The 19,143-nt window shown below is 37.5% G+C and overlaps 1 protein-coding gene across 1 annotated transcript; it reads right to left on the reverse strand.

Annotated features, from left to right (window-relative positions):
- Positions 1-4,556: 4,556 nt before the first annotated feature.
- Positions 4,557-5,522, reverse strand: LOC145118836 (senescence-associated family protein, putative (DUF581)). Its single transcript, XM_079054497.1, has 2 exons — positions 5,040-5,522; positions 4,557-4,862 (listed from the first exon to the last, which is right to left on the reverse strand). The coding sequence occupies exons 1-2, from the start codon at positions 5,351-5,353 to the stop codon at positions 4,775-4,777; spliced, it is 402 nt and encodes a 133-aa protein (XP_078910623.1). The 5' UTR covers positions 5,354-5,522; the 3' UTR covers positions 4,557-4,774.
- Between the last annotated feature and the right edge of the window lie 13,621 nt (positions 5,523-19,143).

The following is a 19,143-nucleotide window of genomic DNA, read 5'->3' on the forward strand; positions in this document are numbered from 1 at the left end:
GGCTTAATCATTAAGCACTTAATCATCAAAGACAAAACCCCAAAATGCATATTTGACCCCATAAGGCTAGATGGCCACGTGAAGTTTCCAACTTTACGCTTAAGCATGATTAGGAGGAGCTCAAAATCTTTAAAAGGACTAAATGAAAGACTTAATGAATGCATGAAACCCTTAAATCCATAAAGTTGGCACCTTTATGCCAAAAGAGCTAATGTAAACCCTAGATCTAAAAGAATAATCATCTGGGGAATCCTAATCCCCAACATCCACCCAAAAATGTCTAAAAACATAAACTCTAACCCAAGAAGAGATCTAAGCAACTAATAAGCATGGTAAGAACTTGATACCTCAAAAACTTGGCAAATGAGACAGAGATTCTGGATCCACGACTTCTTCAAGCCAAGCAACTCCTAATTCATTCGATCCTTCAACAAGCACCAAAAATGAACCCTCAAGGCCCTCCCCAAGCTCCCACACTCAACAATGGAAGGTACGGCTCGATTTTAGGGTTTCTGGACAGAGGAGGCTGGTAAGGAAGCCAACCAAAGAACTTAAGGCCTTTAAATAGGGTGCAACACCCTAGAAATTAGGGTTTCTCAATCAGCGTCCAACTTTCCGATTTCCCTTCACCAGCTCGCCGAGTTAGTTCATAAAAACGCGAGTCCCAAAAGCCTCCAACACGTTGAGTTTCTCACCATCAACTCGCCGTGTTGGTCCCTAGGAAAGGGAATTTATTTCCATTATTAAACATCTAGATTCTAGGTGTTACATGTACGCATGGCGTACTAAATAAAGTTGGAAACCCTAATTTTTAGGGTTTGGGTGGTATTTAAGGATCTTTATGGCTTCATTTCTCTCCACATAACCATCTATACCCTCTCTTCGTGATTTGAAACCCTAGAAGCACATTGTGAGGAAATTTCAAGCATTAAAGAGTGTGTTTGTGTGATTTGAAGAGGAAGGAAGAAGAACAAGCTCAACTTGGAGAAAGAAGCACCTTAGATCTGGGATTTATCTTTCATTTGCAAGCCTTTCAAGGTATAAAGCTTGCACATTTGTCTCTTAATCTTGTAGATATAGTTATGGGGGTTTTATGTCATCTTTTTGGTCCCAAAAGTCTCATCTTGAGCATGGCATGTTCTGTACGTTTTGAGTTGTCCTTTCAGACCCTAAGAAGGGTCCTTAGCCATATAAATGAAGTCCATTTGGTTAGTTTTGCTCCATGCATCTTGTAGAAGTTCTTAATGGATTAAGACCTTGTGTTAAGCTCTTATTAGGCGTGTAAAGTCATAAAGTTGGAAACTTTATCACTCTAGGGTGTGTTTTAGTCATAGATCTGAAATATGGGCTTGAGTGCTTAAGCCATTAAGCACTTAATGAAGTTTTGGGGTTGCGAGGTTACACCCCGCGTAAGTGGAAGTACGCCCCGCGTACTCGGTCAACCACCCCGATGGTGGTCAATGCGATACTTTGCATACGCTAAGCGTACCTCCAGAGTACGCCCCACGTACTCGTATGGGTCAGCCTTGTCGAGTTGACTCGTCTGGGTTGACTCGGTTGAGTTAGTGGGTTTGACCAGTTGACTTTGACTTTGACCAAGTTTGACCTTGAGGGTATTTTGGAATTTTGATGGAAATTGGTCATTTGATGAAATTAGGTAGAGCTGGCAAAAATCGACCCGACCCGAACCCAACCCAAAATTAGTGGGTTCGGTTGAGATTTTCAACCCATTTAAGTTAAGTGGGTCAACCCGTCTAACCCATTTAATTAAATAGGTTGGGTTGGGTAAAAGATGTCAACCCATTTTCAACCCACCAACCCATTTAACTTTAATATATGCTTAATTCAATATTTATTTTAATATTATCATATATTAATCGAAGTATTAATTTATAAATTAAAATATTGTATTATTATTTGTGTTTTAAAAAAAATATAAATCTTAATTCCCATCTTTTTTCTTATCCCAAAAATACTAGCCACTCTCCAAAATCCCTTTGAAATTAAATATTTTTTTATGTTATTTGATCAATTTATTCAAATTTGTAAATTGTGATTGTGTTTTTGTTATACTTTGAAATTTTATTTATGTTTGAAATTGATTTATATAGTATAAGCTTTAGTTAATGTATTTAATTTTTTGATTTTAAATAAATAAACCTAACTTTAACTCATTTATTTAATAGGTTGGATCGACAACTACATAAATGGGTCAACCCGGTGGCAACCCATTTATCTATAAGGTTGAGTTGGGTTGGAAATATCAACCCATTTAAATAAACAGGTTGGGTTGGGTTGATATTTTCAACCCAATTAATAAATGGGTTGAACCCGAACCCAACCCAGGTCGACCCATTGCCAGCTCTAAAATTAGGTATCAGTTAAAGAGCTGAGGTTCGGGGTCGGACCTTATCAGTTCTGTTCAGCTTGCGAGGTGAGTTTTCCGCACTGTACTTTCGGGTCGAAGACACCAAGGCCGACCCTTTAGATTGTTATCCTGGTTTATTGTATGATTGTGTATAGTAGTGATCTGTTAGATCTGTATCCTGGTAAATAGGATGTTAGCATGCGGTTGTGATCTGTGAATCTGCCTGTTTGTTTGATGTCTGGTTAAATGTTTATTAGTTATGTGTATGTCGACATGTCATGGTTGGTTGGGTGGAGGCGGTTCTGCTTTGTGCTGAAGGCCAAGACACCCGAGGCGGACCGGATAGACTCTAGGCCTGCGAGGCGGTCCAGTCAGGCCGAAGGCCCAGAGAGCGGTCCAAGTAGGTTGATGGCCTGTAAGGCGGTCCAGTCATGCTGAAGGCTCTGTATGTATGCTGTTTGTTATTGTTATGTGTTTTGTGTGTTTGTACTTTGGGGGAAAGCTCACTAAGCGTTGACTTACAGTTTTGGGTTATGTTTCAAGTACCTCAGATGATTGCGGTAAGACGAATGCATGATCGTGCACCTACTCGTGTTTTGATTTATGATTTTTGGGAAAACTCTGATATTAAACATGTTTTGAAAACTAATTGTAAACAATGATGATTTGTGGGTTGGTTTTAAAAGTTTAAATTTTTCATGAATTTTATGGATTTACAACAGTACTTGAAAAACATAGAAATTTAAAACCTAAATTACTAAAAAACATAAAAAAAACATAGAATCAGAATCATCATCATTAGATGAGGAAGAAGAAATTGAACCTAAAAAATTATTCATATAGTTGAAAGAGTGTGTTTGAAGGATGTAAAAATATGTATAAGTGTATGTATATATACAAGGTAAGTTTAAACGTTAAAGAATTGTTTTTTTTTAATGTTAAAGAATTGTTTTTTTTTAATGTTAAAGAATTTTTTTTATTCTAAAGTTTGAAAAAACGGTAAAAAACCATCCACCAATCAAATGAATCGTCTTTGATAGTCTCCGGTACCACGTTACAACCAACCCACCGAAGTCACGGGCGGTGTTCACGCGTGGGTTGGTTAGCCACATAGGAGCTCACACATCTTTTACCCGCATACCAGATAGTCTAACCCCCTTAAGTTTTTCAAATAAAAAACAATTTTATCATATTAAACATCACTTTTTGGTTGCCGTAAACTTAACCATATAACATGTAACAACCTTCTCAGCCAGCTACCACTTCTTGATGTGACTTTTATAAGATGGGTTGGACAGGTACTATTTTTGAAAACTCAAATGTAGGTACTCCACTTTATATAGTCAAAGTCAAAGCAGATTATTCTTCTCTTGTGTGAGTCGTAGCCACAAAACAAGATATCAATGGAGCAACAAAAAGAATCAATAGGTCTATTACCAACCCCCTCCCTTTGATTGTGATTTCGATTTCGGAAACCTTAGCCGTAGAACTACGGGTTATGATTTTCCATTTCGAAAAGAACAAACAATGAACACAGGCAAAATTGTTGGTCCCAATTCTTCCATTTTTGAAACATCAAATACCGAACACTAGTAGAACCGTTGGTGATGGTGATGAAGTGAAATAGTGGCGACACCATCCATGGGCGAAGGCATAATTTCATAGTAGGTGTGTTACGGAAAATTTTAGTAGTATCACAATAAAAAAAAGAAATTCAAAATATTTTGCACTGCGTCCAGAAAAACCAGACGTCGTCGGTGCCACTACAAACATCATAGTAAAACCGTCATTGACACCGTCAACCATCTTTAATGGCGACACTATCAGTGGCGGATAGCAAGGTTGCAAAGTGATGATCTTTTAGCTTAGCGGCGACATGTAGTCACAAAAGACAATATCGACGCCATTTAGAGTCTTTAACGTTGACATATATTGTTCTATTTTCCCAATTTTTTTTATAGTGATTTAATTTTAGATAACCACATGAACCATTTCTTTGACTTGTTCTTTTAAAAAATAACATTTAACCGGTTGTAGACTACAAAAGGACCGTCCTATGGAAAAAAAATAAGGACTTAAATGGAAGATTAATGGATTTCTTTTTAAACATTTAAAAAAAAATTCCCAAGGGGTTCTCTCTTTTGTTTGTATCGTATTTTGCTTATCAATAAATTTGCGAGCGTCGACCTTATCCACAAAAATATGATTCATTAAAATGACAGATGTTGAAAATACATACCTCTACATACGTACGTACATACATAAATAATTAAATATACATAGATATGTATGTACATATCTGCATCATACTCAATCATATGGACATTGGTTGAATTTCCAAACCCCATAAAATATTAAAATAGAATAATTAATGCTTCGTATATTCGAATCATTTGATGAATATTATTATTCAGAACTGAGAGCAACTGGTTTCTTTGCATCTTGAATCATTTGTTGCTGTCTGCACTCCAAACTACAAAATGCACTGTCGCCTCTGCAAAATTTCACAATTCAAAACTTGTAATATCATTAAAATTGTATTTGAGAAAAGAAAAACAAAAGCAAGGCTTCAAATGCGTAGATGACTATGATTTGTAGCTTTTAAATTATTTACTAATAATAATATTAAGAGAAGTAAGGTTATGAACTGAGAATTAAATCATTAATATACCTGTACATGAAGATATCACGGCCGGGGATCAACCGGCGGTTACAGAGGTGACAAACTGTCAAGAAATGAGCCGTTTCCATATGGTCAAGTGAATTCCGGCGGTGGTTCCTCGGAGAAATATTGGAGGCAGTCAAGAACCGATGATCAAGACTACCACTTGGTGTGTTCGTGTTGAAGGGGTTGTTAGGATCATGCGGTGGTTGAGGGTTGTCATGGCCACCTCCAACGGCGGCGGGGCCGTTGAGATCCAAGGTGAATTCTGTCATGCTGGTGGTTCTCTTGATCGGAGGTCGGTGTCTCTTACCCAATATCATCTCCACACTCCTCTCTGTGTTTCTAGTTTCTCGAGGCTACTAAAAGAGAGAGAGAGAGAGAGAAAAGTGAGATCGGGGGAGTTGAGAAGATAACAAGGAAAGAGAGAGAATCTGGACCGTTGTTTTTAGTTTTAGATTCTTTGTATCATTGCAACTACACTCCACCACTTCACCAGTGACCACCCATTCTCTAAATCTAAGAGTCAAGCTCAATAATATAAATATCATTTCTTTTCTATAATTTTGGATACAATAATTTAGCAGTGGGCGTTTAGAGTGACCGAGTCAGATTATTTTTTATTAGACTTTAAAAATATTAGAAGCTATATGATCGAATCATAAGCTTTCAATTACGTTATCAAACAAACAATCTATCTAAATTATATTCAACTTTTTACCATACTAGTAAAAGAACGTATCAAATACCCCCAAACTTTCATATTTAACGTTTTTTTTAATAATCAAACATATTGTATTGCTTCGGAAAGATGGACGTGGCTCATGTAGAGGGGTCTGCTCGTCCCTACGATGTCACTGATTTATTTTTTAGTGTATCATAGTGGGTTTGGTTCCCTAAAAGGGTTATATTATAGTTAGATTCTTACAAGTAGATCTTGTCATTTTTTGGCTTTTATCACAAGAAAATTCGATTTAAATGGTTATAATAAAGGTTTTTGACATAAAAGTACTTACAAGTGGATCTTGTCATTTTTTGGTTTTTATCACAAGAAAAATTGATTTGAATATATTGTTATAACAAGGCTTTTGACATAAAAGTCTTTAAATTTGTAAAAATATAACGATATTGTCCCTATGACAATATTAGGTGTGTTAATGGCTGAACTTTGTTAAAGTTCCATTTTTTTTCTCTTTAGTTTACAAATTTGCAAAAGATAAACCTTAATTATGAAATCAAATTTGCAAAAAAAAAAAAAAAAATTTAAGTTTACAAATCTTTTATGTATTTAATTACCCTAAGTATGTTTTTTCAATTTGACATGAAAGTCATTAAGTTTGTCAAATTTGATCGGTTTTTCCAGATTCATTAAGTTTGTCAAATTTGATCGGTTTTTCTCTGGAAAATGTTATTACAAATAACATAACAAAAATGAAAAAAAACTGACATTAACAAACAAAAAATCATTATTTTTTTTATAAACTTAAAGACTTTCAATATTTCATATCAAAAACCCTTATAATAATATATTTGTAATACGTTTAAATAATACAAATACATTAATAATATATTTGTAATACGTTTAAATAATACAAATACATACATTTAGATCAAATGTTATACTATAATAATTGAAAAGAAACAAATGCTATGCTGTATTATTGAAGAATAATGAGATGTATGCAAACAAAAATGTAATTGATTGCATAGGGTCGGTCCCCAGGTGATGCGTTGATTGTGTTTCTTCCACTTTTCTCTTATCCCAAAATAGCAAAATTTCTCTTTCTGGACTAAACAATTAATTATCAACAACAATTATTATATAATATAATTTGCAGGGAAATAACAGCTATTATACAGTCTAAATATAATATAATTTGCAGGGAAATTGAGTAATCTAATCAATTTTAGTTTATAGTTAACATTTTTTTTGAAAAGTAATTATTGTGTCAGGAATGGTCATTCCGGACCGGACCAAAACGAGTCAAGTCCACTACTGTAGCTCAATGCTATATATGGTCCCCATACCCCAAAATCTGGAATAAGCATTCTGAATTTTGAAAATCCAAAGGTCGTGTTCACCGCCAGACAGAGTTTTACCATTGATTCATCAAACCGGGTCGGTTTTACTCTTTAAGTTGCTCGCATTTAGAGTTTACAAACAATTATTTGTATATCGTAGATAATGCCCGGAATACTAAGAACAAGTCTGAAATATCTATTATTATTATTATTATTATTATTATTATTATTATTTTGTTTTAGACATATAAGATCCATATAAGTATCTTAGAATGTGTAAAACACAGTTTTTTAGTCAGAAAATAAGTCTAATTAGACGTTACAAGGGATTCCGGAACGTTAGTATCACTCCGGAATATAAAGAACGTACTCCGAAATATGAAGATCAATTTCAGAATGATTGTCTGGAATAAAAGTTCAATTTGGTCATTTATTTATTTATTTATTTATTTTTTATGATATTGTTAAATACATTGTATTAGTCCGAAGACGAATTTGTGTGGATGTTATTAAAAAAACGGGGTTTTACGGACGAAGAAATTGTATTCCATTTATAAGAACTTTCAGAATTGCGTCTGATAAAGGTAAAACCAAATTAAAAAAATTTGTAATAATTATTTTATTTTATTTTTATGGTAATGTATTAAAATACTGTTGGAATTGTGTTTTGCGGATAAAAAACCAAGATGTTGAGTTAGTAAAAAAACATCAAATGCACCTAAAAATTAAGAAAGAAATCAGGAATGGTGTTAAAGCTTAAATTGAAAGCAGATAAAACTCTGAAAGATGAGACCGAAGCAAGTTTAGACAAACCTGTTATTATAGACTGGTTAGAAATTAATAATTTTTGTTAAGGATACGTTTCTACAAGTTGGTTTTAATTTTGGATACGTTTATGCAAGTTGGTTTTTAATATGTATTTTAATATTTTTTAATTTCAGTCTCTAACATTCAATAACTCGATTAATGATGATGCTTTGCCAATAGAATATGAAATACTATGTCTTGAAGACAAGCAACGATGTCTTGTTGATACGACCGCGTTAGAAATGATTCATGCTTAGCAACGCGTGAAATAACAATTGATAATACTGGAAATCCCATTATCGCCTTCTACGGTCGAGGAACAGAGAAAACTAGCAATGTATAATATGCAAATGCTCATCATTACGTTGTCTGAAGATATACGACAGTTTGTGAACACAATGGACATCATCGAAGAAGCATATAGGACAAGTGCAACAATAGAAGAACGAGTGTAAATAACTGATAATGATTCAGCCTAATTGAGACATACATGGAATTGTTTGAAAATCATGTAGACAGTGCTAGTTTGCACCGAATGCAACTTCCTGATTATCCTGAAAATATACTATAATTTTAAATATTGTAATGCTATTTCAAACTTAATTACTTAAAAGAAATGGTAGTGTTATCTAAAGTGGCAATGCTTTTCATTAACATTAGTTAAACGATCATTACAAAAGCTATTACATAGTTAGACGGTCCCGATCTTCCCGAAGCTTATCAATCTCCACATTTGCATCTCGAATCCAATTCCATAAATTAGAAAATTGTAAGGGATATGTATTTTGTTCACGGTCGATAAAATCTTCTCTAATTCTAAAAACATCTGTTAGACGGTCCCGATCTTCCCGAAGCTTATCAATCTCCACATTTGCATCTCGAATCCACTTCTCAGCTTCTTTGACTTTTTTCATAGTTTCAGCAGCCCATTTTTTTTCTTGTTCCGCTAGATCGTCTGCACGTTGATTGAGTATCCAACTTATTTCAGAGTCCCTTTTGCTGGCTTCTTCGGCGACCGTCATAGCTTCGAAAATGTCATCAAACATTTTATCCGGGAGTGGGAAATCTAGACCTTCCGAAAACGGGTTAATATCCGAACAAACATAACAATCTTATTATTCACAATGCCAAACAACAAAATCAGATGAACTCATTCTCAAGTTTTTACAATGGTAATGTACTATGTTTACGATGTGTGGTACCTCCATATTAATAGTGTGAGGTTGTAAGAAAATATAGTGTGTCCAGAAAGGGGCATCCGAAATGGTTTCTCCAAAATTTGTCTTCGGAACGGGGTGTCCGTAACGATTTTCCGAAATCTATGCCCGTGACTGTGTGTCTGTGAGTCTAAAATGCTTGATTTGGAGCTTTAGTTATGTGTCGGCTGCGTTCATATGATTTGTATATTCCAAGTGGGAGACAGTGGAGACTTCGTAGTGGGAGTTTCAGACCAGGTTCCAGTCTTCAGCCAGACTGCTCAAGTTAAAGACTATCTTGCAGCTGCAGGTTGATGGGTTTCGAGCCTATCATAGATCAACCATTGGGCAGCGAAAACAACAATCAATTCTGATCTAAGATTCAAAACACAAGATCTAACTCAACTATCCATGCAACTTATAGAACACAATAGAATATAATCATGTCTTTGCTTTCTTTGTAGGTTTCTTCTTTTGACGAGCCAATTGAATGGACTAATAAAGAACCCAACCTAGAGTTACTCTTCTGAAATCGCACCCAAGACACAAGATACAAGAATATATAAGCATCCATCGAACTATGAGCTTCAAACAAAACCGAAATCTCGATGCTGTGGTCGACCACGACGTGGAGAACGACCTGCCACGACATGAAAACTGCACTTCAGGATTTCTTAGGGTTTTGAGGATTCCGAACTTTTGAGGCTAATAGGTATTTTTCTCACGTACCAAAAAACGGATTTGGAGCCCTCTATTTATAGGGATGTGATTTTAAACCCCATAGATAATTACCAAACTTAATTATAATTATCTATGGAATTCAAATCATTATGGAATATTCCATATTCCTTTATTTACTATTAATTAATTAACAAAATAAGTCCCTCAAATAAATATATTTTCAAATCTACTTTATTTTGTTCTTGCGTGCAACCCAAAAGGACATTATTATTTTATAGTAATATTATCAGGCTTGTTATGACTATGGACACTAATCTTCATTAGCTCCTACTTGCACTTAGGCATCAATAATTGACCAATCAAATACTTACTAGAGACAACAGTGAGTAACAATCCGATGCAATTACTGTACTTATAGCGACTTTGCTATAAACAACCCTAAGACTGATAACTTCAAATTCCTTTGATCTTCATGATATCTTATTATGAACTAGAGACATGGATCTAGGGTCAATCTCATGGTTCACAATTATGTTTCCCGATACCGACTTGTGGTGACATTCAAACTGACTATCAAATCTAATCAACTCAGTCCCAGCTTGACCCAACATTTGTTATCAACACCAAATCAACGAGTGGTCTAGATATATCTACTTCTCCATTTCTGACAGAAGGATCAAACAAACTTTGGCTACATAGGCTATTGTTATTCCTCGTGCAATATCTAGTCAAACCATGTATAGCTGCCAATTATGGACAACGTTGGGGAAAAACCAAGACACAACAAATTGTAGAACAAGACCTCATGTGTCCCCATTTGAAGAATAAGAAATACAACTATCTTAATTTACTTATGACATGATGAATTAATCTTTAAGTGTGGTTACTCCAATACTTAAAATCTCCATTTTCAAGTACTCATTAGTTTTGGTTGCAGGGCTTTCTAATGTTTATCCCTATGAACAGTCTACCAATACCATGACCATCTTAATTCAATACTATCTCCTAATAGTATAACTGATTGTGGAAGTTTGAATTAAAAGTTTTGGAAGTGGTTCTAAACATGCAAAAGTAGGAACACAGATAATATGAACAAACATAGCAATTTATTATCAACAATCACCAAATCAAAATATCTAATATGTTATAAATGATCAAACTACAAATTGTGAAATCAAACCAATTCACTAGAAAATCTAATGCCAATAACCCTAGTATGAGCATCATGCTTAATCTGTGACAATGGTTTAGTGAGCGGATCAGCTGGATTATCTTTTGATGGTACTCTGCTCATAATGATGTCTCCATCTTCAACTAGTTTCCTGATGTAGTGAAACTTTCTTTGAATATGCCTTGTAAACTTGTGATCTCGAGGTTCTTTAGTTAAAGCAACTTCTCCCTCATTATCATAGAAGATCTTAACTGGTTTGACTATGATAGAAATAACACCCAAATCATTAATGAACTTCTTAAGCAAGACTGCTTCTTTGGCTGATTCATTGGTTGCAATATACTCTGAATCTGTAGTTAAGTCAGCTATAGTCTCTTGTTTGGAACTTCTCTAAGTCATCGCTCCTCCATTCAACATGAACACAAAACCAGATTGTGATATGAAATTATCTCTGTCACTTTGGAAACTTGCATCCACATATCCTTTGACGCTTAGCTCTTCCTTACAACTATAAACCAAGAACATATCTTTAGTCCTCCTAAGATACTTCAGAATGTTCTTGACTGCGGTTTAATGACTTTCACCTGGATTGGCTTGATAACGACTCGTCATACTAATGGCATATGAGATGTATAGCCTTATACATATCATGACATACATGATCGATACTATAATAGATGCAGATAAGATTGGACACATTATGTCCATTCTTCAAAGATATGGGACATTGGGTTTTACTAAAAATCGTGCCACGTTGCATAGGTACAAATCCCTTCTTATATTCTTCCATCTTGAATTTCTTCAAGATTTTATTCAAGTATGTATTTTGGCAAAGTCCTTTAGTCGCCTAGATCTATCCCTATAGATCTTAATACTAAGTATGTAAGCAACTTCTCCCAAGTCCTTCATATCTAAACTTTTCCCAAGCCATGTTTTAACACTATTCAGTGTTGGGATATCGTTTCCTATTAGAAGAATGTCATTGAAATATAAGACAAGGAAGACAACTACCCTCCCACTAGATCTAACATACACACATTGTTCATCTTCATTTCTTAAGAAACCAAAATCCTTGATCTTTTCATCGAAACAGATGTTCCACCTACGAGGTGCATCTTTGAGTCCATAGATAGACTTTTCAAGCTTGCATACCATATTAGGAGACATGGACTATACAAAATCTTCTGGTTGAACTATGTAAACATCCTCGGTTAGTTTCCCATTAAAGAAGGCAATTTTTACATCCATTTTCCATATTTCATAGTCATGAAATGTAGGTATGGCAAGTAGTATCCTAATAGACTTAATCATAGCTACTGGTGAGAAATTTTCCTCATAATCAACTCCTTGATTCCAAGTATAACCTTTCGCGGCCAGATGGGCATTATATGTCTATACGTTCCCATCCATGTCAGTCTTCTTCTTGAAGACCCATCTACACCTAATGGTTTTAAGACCAGGTGTAGGAACAACCAGGTTCCATACTTGGTTATTGTACATAGACTGAATTTCGTTTCCCATAACCTTTTTCCATTTTGTATCCTTTGGGCTCTCTATGGCTTCCTGATAGTTGTGCGGATCATCATTTCCTAACAGTTTGTCATCCTCTTGAGTAATATGGAATCCATAGAACTCTGGTTGTAACATTCGAAAATCATGACAAATTTTTTCATTTTTAAGTCAAGAGAAATCATTGTTTTCAAACAAAACCCATATCAAGACCAAGTATTAAATACAAATATCCCAAGATCAATGTATCATAAATTTCCAAAAATATGTCATCGAAGGATGTGTATGATCACGCCTTCGCCTTGCCACGATCATCTGAAGTACCTGAAACAATAAACTGAAACTGTAATCCAAAGCTTAGTGAGTTCCCCCAAAGTACCACCAAACAAACATGTAACATCATGCATACTGGGTCCATAACTAACATACTGGATTACCCTTGAGTCCACAACATGAGTCTGGCTTGCTTTGTGACCCACAGCTCATGTCTGGCTTACTCCCGAGCCCACATCATAAGTCTGGCTTGTCTTTCGGGCCCACATCTTATGTATGACTTGCTCCCAAGTTTGTTGGCTTCCGCACAAGGCCACATTGCCTCAATCCAACCATACTATCTCGACATATACATAACAAATAACATATATCCAGCAAACGTATTATCATATAACCAATCAACAGACTAACATGTAGATCTATAGATCACTATCGCATAACAACATCCTATATACCAGGACTCAGTTCTAACGAATCAATACAATATAGCAACATCCTTTATACTAGGATACATAACCCAGTAGGACAACATTGCTTCCTTCGACCCACAAGTACAGTGAGGAAAACTCACCTCTCAGTCTGAAAATATAGTTGGACACAACACAGCTATGTATACCAACTCTACAGGTCACATGTACAACAAACAGTGACCTTGTCTCAAACTATTGTTCAAAATACCCACAATGCCTCTAGGTCAACCTTGGTCAGAATCCTGGTCAATGGTCAAAGTTAACAAGTCAAAATCAAAGGAAAGTCAAGCTGGATGAGTACGCCCCACGTACTCAGCTCTTACATCGGGTGTAGTCGAAGATCAGGTGGCCATCAGGGCTTCAGCCCAGTACGCGCAACATACCATTCGGTACGCCCGACGTACTGCGCCTGACCCCATCAAAATTTGGTACCCAAACCTGACCGCACTGGGTCAACAATCCACGACCATCGATGGAAAACCTGCCGATCTCACCCATGATTCGCTCCTGTTTTCAATTCTCCTTCTTGAATCCCTCGGCCTGAGCCTCCCTAATCAAATACAGTAGTGGCGAGTCAATCAAAATCCTCATGCATAAGCTCCCAACAGAAGAACCGGCCGAGTTATGACTCAAGGTATCATCGACCACATTCGCTTTCCTTGGGTGGTACAGAATCTCGCAGTCATAGTCCTTGACCACTTCAAGCCACCTATGTTGTCTCATGTTTAAATTCGGATGATCCATGAGATATTTCAAACTCTTGTGATCCATGTAGATGGTACACCGAACCCCATACAGATAATGTCGCCAAATCTTGAAGGCAAACACCACCGCCTCCAACTCCATATCATGTGTAGGATATCACACCTCTTGCGGCGTCAGCTGCCGAGAAACATAAGTAATAACCCTCCCTCGCTGCATAAGAACTGCCCCCAGACCGGTGATGGATGCATCACAATATACAACAAAATCCTCAACACCCTCGGGGAGGGTCAACATTGGGGCCTCACATAACTTCGGCCTCAGAGTCTCGAATGCAGCCTACTGCTCAGGCCCCTAGCGGAAATCCACGCCCTTCCTCATCAGACGTCTGAGGGGTACTACAATATTGGAGAAATCCTGAATGAATCTCCAATAATACCCTACTAATCCCAGAAAACTCCTGACATCCGAAGGAGACTTCGGAACCTCCCACTCAATAACATCCTCAATCTTGGTCGGGTCGACCAAAATCTCATTCTGGTTAACGAAGTGTCCTAAGAACCGGACCTCCTATAACCAAAACTCACACTTCGAGAACTTGACATACAACTATTCCCGCCTCAAAACTCCCAACAACTCTCGAAGGTGCTCCTCATACTGCTCTGTGGTCTTGGAATAAATCAAGATATAATCGATGAAAACAATAATTGATCGATCGAGCATCAGCCTGCACACTCGATTCATCAAGTCCATAAGTGCCGCAGGCGTATTGGTTAGCCCCAGCGACATCACCACGAACTCGTAATGACCATAACGAGTCCGAAACGATGTATTCTCCCCGTCTTCCTCTCTGGCCCTCATCTGGTGATACCCTGACCTCAAATCTATCTTGGAGAACCAAGATGCACTCTGCAGTTGATCGAAGAGATCATCAATCCACTGAAGTGGGTAATGCTTCTTCACTGTCAACTTGTTCAACTCCCGATAATCAATACACATGCGGTGCAAACCATCATTCTTCTTCACAAACAAAATCGTTGCTCCCCAAGGAGAACTGCTAGGTCTGATAAACTGCTTGCCCAACAGCTTCTGAAGCTGAGAGGACAACTCCTGCATCTTTGGTTGTGCTAATCTGTACGATACCTTAGCAATCGGAGCCGCACCGAGAACCAAATCAATCCTTAACTCAACCTGCCTCTCAGGATGCACACCAGGTAATTCCTCGGGAAATACATCAGGGAACTCCCTAACTATAGGAACATCTGATACTGAAACCTCCTTCTCGACTCGAGTATCGACCACATACGCTAGATAACCCAAGATGAAGATATTTCTGACCCTGGCTGCAGAACAAAAGGCTGATCCAACCCTGGTACCCTCCCCATAAATAACCAGTTCTTGCCTACTTGGGGGTTCAAACTATCACTCGCTGGCCCTCACTGTCAATCATCGTGCCAAACCTGCTCATCCAGTCCATACCTACTATCATGCACACATCCCTCATGCGGATGGGGATCAGTTCAATCGGGTAAGACACCCCGAAACTATCCAAAACACAACCACGATAAACGCTCGATGTGGAAACCCCATGCTCGTTGGTGATGAACACTCGTAACAGGCACCCCAACTCTTCAAGAGTAATATCAAAAATTCTACTGAAGGACTGAGACACAAAAGATCAACTCACACCCGAGTCAAACAACACAAGATCAGGCAGGGAATTCATTAAGAAGGTACCTAACAGAATCATAAATATAAGCATACCATAAAATAATTGACAGAATAATAAATGAAAATATACCAGTAACGACATCAGACACTGCCCTGGCCTCCTCTCCCGTGAGCTGGAAAGCACGACATCGAGCCTTCGGGGGCTCCGCCCTACCCTAACGTCCATCTGTGATCCTCAAAGTAGCCGGTGCTAGAGACCGCCGACCTTGTAGCGAGCAAGGACAGTTGGCCTTCACATGGCCAACCTGATCACAATGATAACAAATCATGGTGCTCGGTACTAGGGCTTGCTGATGACAATCCTTCGCATAATGCCCCTCCTTGCCATATTTGTGTCACCCAGAAGAAGATCAACAAGCACCCTCACGAGTGCGACTCCTTTGTCCCCCAGATCGTGAATCAGCGAGCTTGAACCGCTTCGCTGCAGGCTGCTACTGACTGGGAGCCTGTCCCTTCTCCCTCTTCTAGATCTCCATCTCAATCTCTCGCCTCCTCGTGACATCCTAAAGCTCGGCGAAGGTACCGTAATGCTGGGTAGATACAAACTGTCTAATGTCAGTCTTGAGCATGCTCAAGTATCACGTCATCTGAGTCTGCTACGAAACAACAAACTCAGGACATAATAAGGCCCTCTCACTGAACATCTTGGTGATTTCCGTCACCGTCTCACTTGTCTGTCTCAAATCCAGGTACTCCTGGGCCAATCTCTCCCTATCCACCAGGGGAACATATCTCATGCGAAACATCTCCGAGAACCGCTCCCAAGTAACATAAACCCTCTGCTCATGAGTATAAGAACCGGTCACCAATCTCCACCAATCCTTCGCCCCTTGTCGGAGGAGGTTCAAGGCACACCTGACCTTCTGTTCATCCGGGCACGAACATGTGAAGAAGAAACCCTCCACATCAGACAACCACCTCATCGCCATAATCGGTTCCTTGATCCTATCAAACTCCGGTGCTTCGCGTTGTCGAAGTCCCGATATTGGAATGATCTCTCCCCCCCCGAATACTCGCAGTAGCAACAACCGCGGTACATGCAATAGTAGCAACCTTAGTGAGAGCAGCATAGAAATCATCAAATAGCTCAATAATAGCAATCTTGATAGACCCAAACAGCTCCGAAATAGAACCCCGGACAGCAGTAGCCACCTCAGCGGTAATCATCTTTCGAATATGGTGATCAAACAACCCCAACCTATCCTGGCCACCTGCTCCAGATCCAGAACCAGATCCTCTCGTGAACACCATACTGCAAGTGAACCAAAATATATAAAAATTACCACAATTCATACCATCATGTATAGACTAAACCCTCGGAGTTTGTGACTTCCTTGCTACGCGTACAGGTCCTGTGCTTCTAGTAGTACGGACCCATACTACCTTTGATGTGTCCATAATTAACTACATATTTAATGCATATTTCTAATACTTTTAGCTTCAAATATGCTTAATATGTAACAAAAGATACTTATTATGTTTAAAATATGTTTTGTAGCGGCAAAGACTTGCTCGGGACAAAAAGGGAGCATATGAGGAGTTGGAAGCAGGAAACGGGAGCTAAAACAAAAGAAGAAAAGAAGATGACTGAAGACCACGTCATGGTGATATAACCGTGACGTGGTGATTGGAATATTCATGATAGTCATGCTAACTTGGCAGACACAGGATAAATACGAAGACCATGTCGTGGTGGCGGTCAACCACGACGTGGTGGTCAGATTTCCACAATTATAAAATCCCGGACATTAGGTCGAAATCAGAAGCATGCATTCGGTTTTCAGAGGTTAGTTGCGATAAATAACCTTTAGAAACCTAGAAGAAAGTTGAAATTCAACTGGAGCTCAAGGATTGAAGAAGATTTAGAAGATATTCAACATTGATCTAGTTGGTTTGCTTATTAAACTTATGTCTAGCTTATTTTACTTAGATCTATGTGTTTTTCCTGGTGCAATGAGAGGCTAAACGCCTTTTACTTCTGTTTGGTGAAGATGAACTTGATCCATATGAGTTGATTTCAATCACTAGATGATTATATTTGAATTTACTTGTGTTTGATATATATAAACCCCAACATGTTTTAGTTCTAGTTTATATTGCTTATAAATCAGATATTGTGTGTTAATTGATCACATTAATTACATGAATCTTTCTCCTAATTGCTTATTATCATTAGATAATTAGAGCTAGGATTAATCACATCTTAGTTTAAGTAATTAAAGCTAGTAACTTTAACTGTGTTAGAGAGCATAATTAGTATTAATTTGTGCTTGGTTGCTTGAATTGATCATAAGAGAGTAATTAATATCATTCATAGTCCAATTATGCTACTATCAACTTGGTGTTTAACTTGTGCATGATCATTGCTTTGTCATTCATAAACTGGTAGGCCTAGATATTTGATCATAATAGCTAGAAAATTGGTAATTAATATAGTCTATCCAATAGAAATAAACCATAGGAGAAAGTGAAATCGGATCTAGGCAGAAGTATTCTTTTAATTCTTGAAGTTACTTTGTTTTCATTGCTTGCTTACTTGTTAGGTGTAAAAACCCCCAAATCATGATTTGTTTTTTTTAGTTTAATTAGAAGTAGTTAATTTGATTAATTGAATTCCGTTTCCTATGATCGACACTCGACTTACCTAAGCTATAATATAATCTGACAAGGTACACTTCATATAGGTGCATAGTTAGTAAGAGTTTGTTAAGTTATAAATTTAAAACTAATAGGTACTTTCATGCATATCAAAGTGTTTTGGCGCCGTTGCCGGGGAACGACTTATTTGGTTATTAGTTAATTGCTTTTAGTTATTCGATCCTTTTTTTGGGGTAATAACCACAAAAAGTTACTTTGGTTGCTTTTGTTTATTTCGTTTTTCTTTCTGAGACGAAACCACGTCGCGGTTATATCCACCACGTCGTGGTCCCGCTTCAGCGAATTTATTAGTTTATTGATTTTTATTCCTTTTACGCGTTTTTGTTTTGTTTTTTCTTTGTTTCATAGATTTATGACCCGATGATCTAAAACTCCAATTGTTCCTCCACTAGAAGATCAAAAATCCGCTTTCCATAAGAGGAAGGACAAGAAGGGCGAATCGAGCAATACTTTTAAATCTGACAAATTTGAACTTTTTGAGAAGATTCCAAGTAAGAAGGAAGTAGGATACGAGCCAGAATCCTCTACTGAAGGAAGTTCAGATGATTCAGAGTTGAAAATTGAAGAAGAAGAGATGTCAGATATTACGAGAATGACAATGGGCGACTACAAAAAGAGGATACGTGAAGAACATGGACCAGGTCTAGTTCCACCCGAGATACCAGCCAAGAGAAGTTTCAAGCTCAAAGGGCACATTTTATCCATGATAAATGACATACCTTTCGCTGGGAAAGAGTATGAAGACACTTTCAAGCACATTGATGAGGTCAAAGACAATGCAAACTACTTTCACGTTCCAAATGTGCCAAGAGAATCTGTGTGACTAAGGATGCTTCCGGTGACTTTTACCGGTGAAGCCAAGATTTGGTTGAAGTCTCTTGCACCCAGATCCA

This window comes from Lactuca virosa, chromosome 6 (assembly GCF_052849685.1).
Source record: "Lactuca virosa cultivar CGN04683 chromosome 6, Lactuca_virosa_CGN04683_v6, whole genome shotgun sequence".
Lineage (NCBI taxonomy): Eukaryota > Viridiplantae > Streptophyta > Magnoliopsida > Asterales > Asteraceae > Lactuca > Lactuca virosa.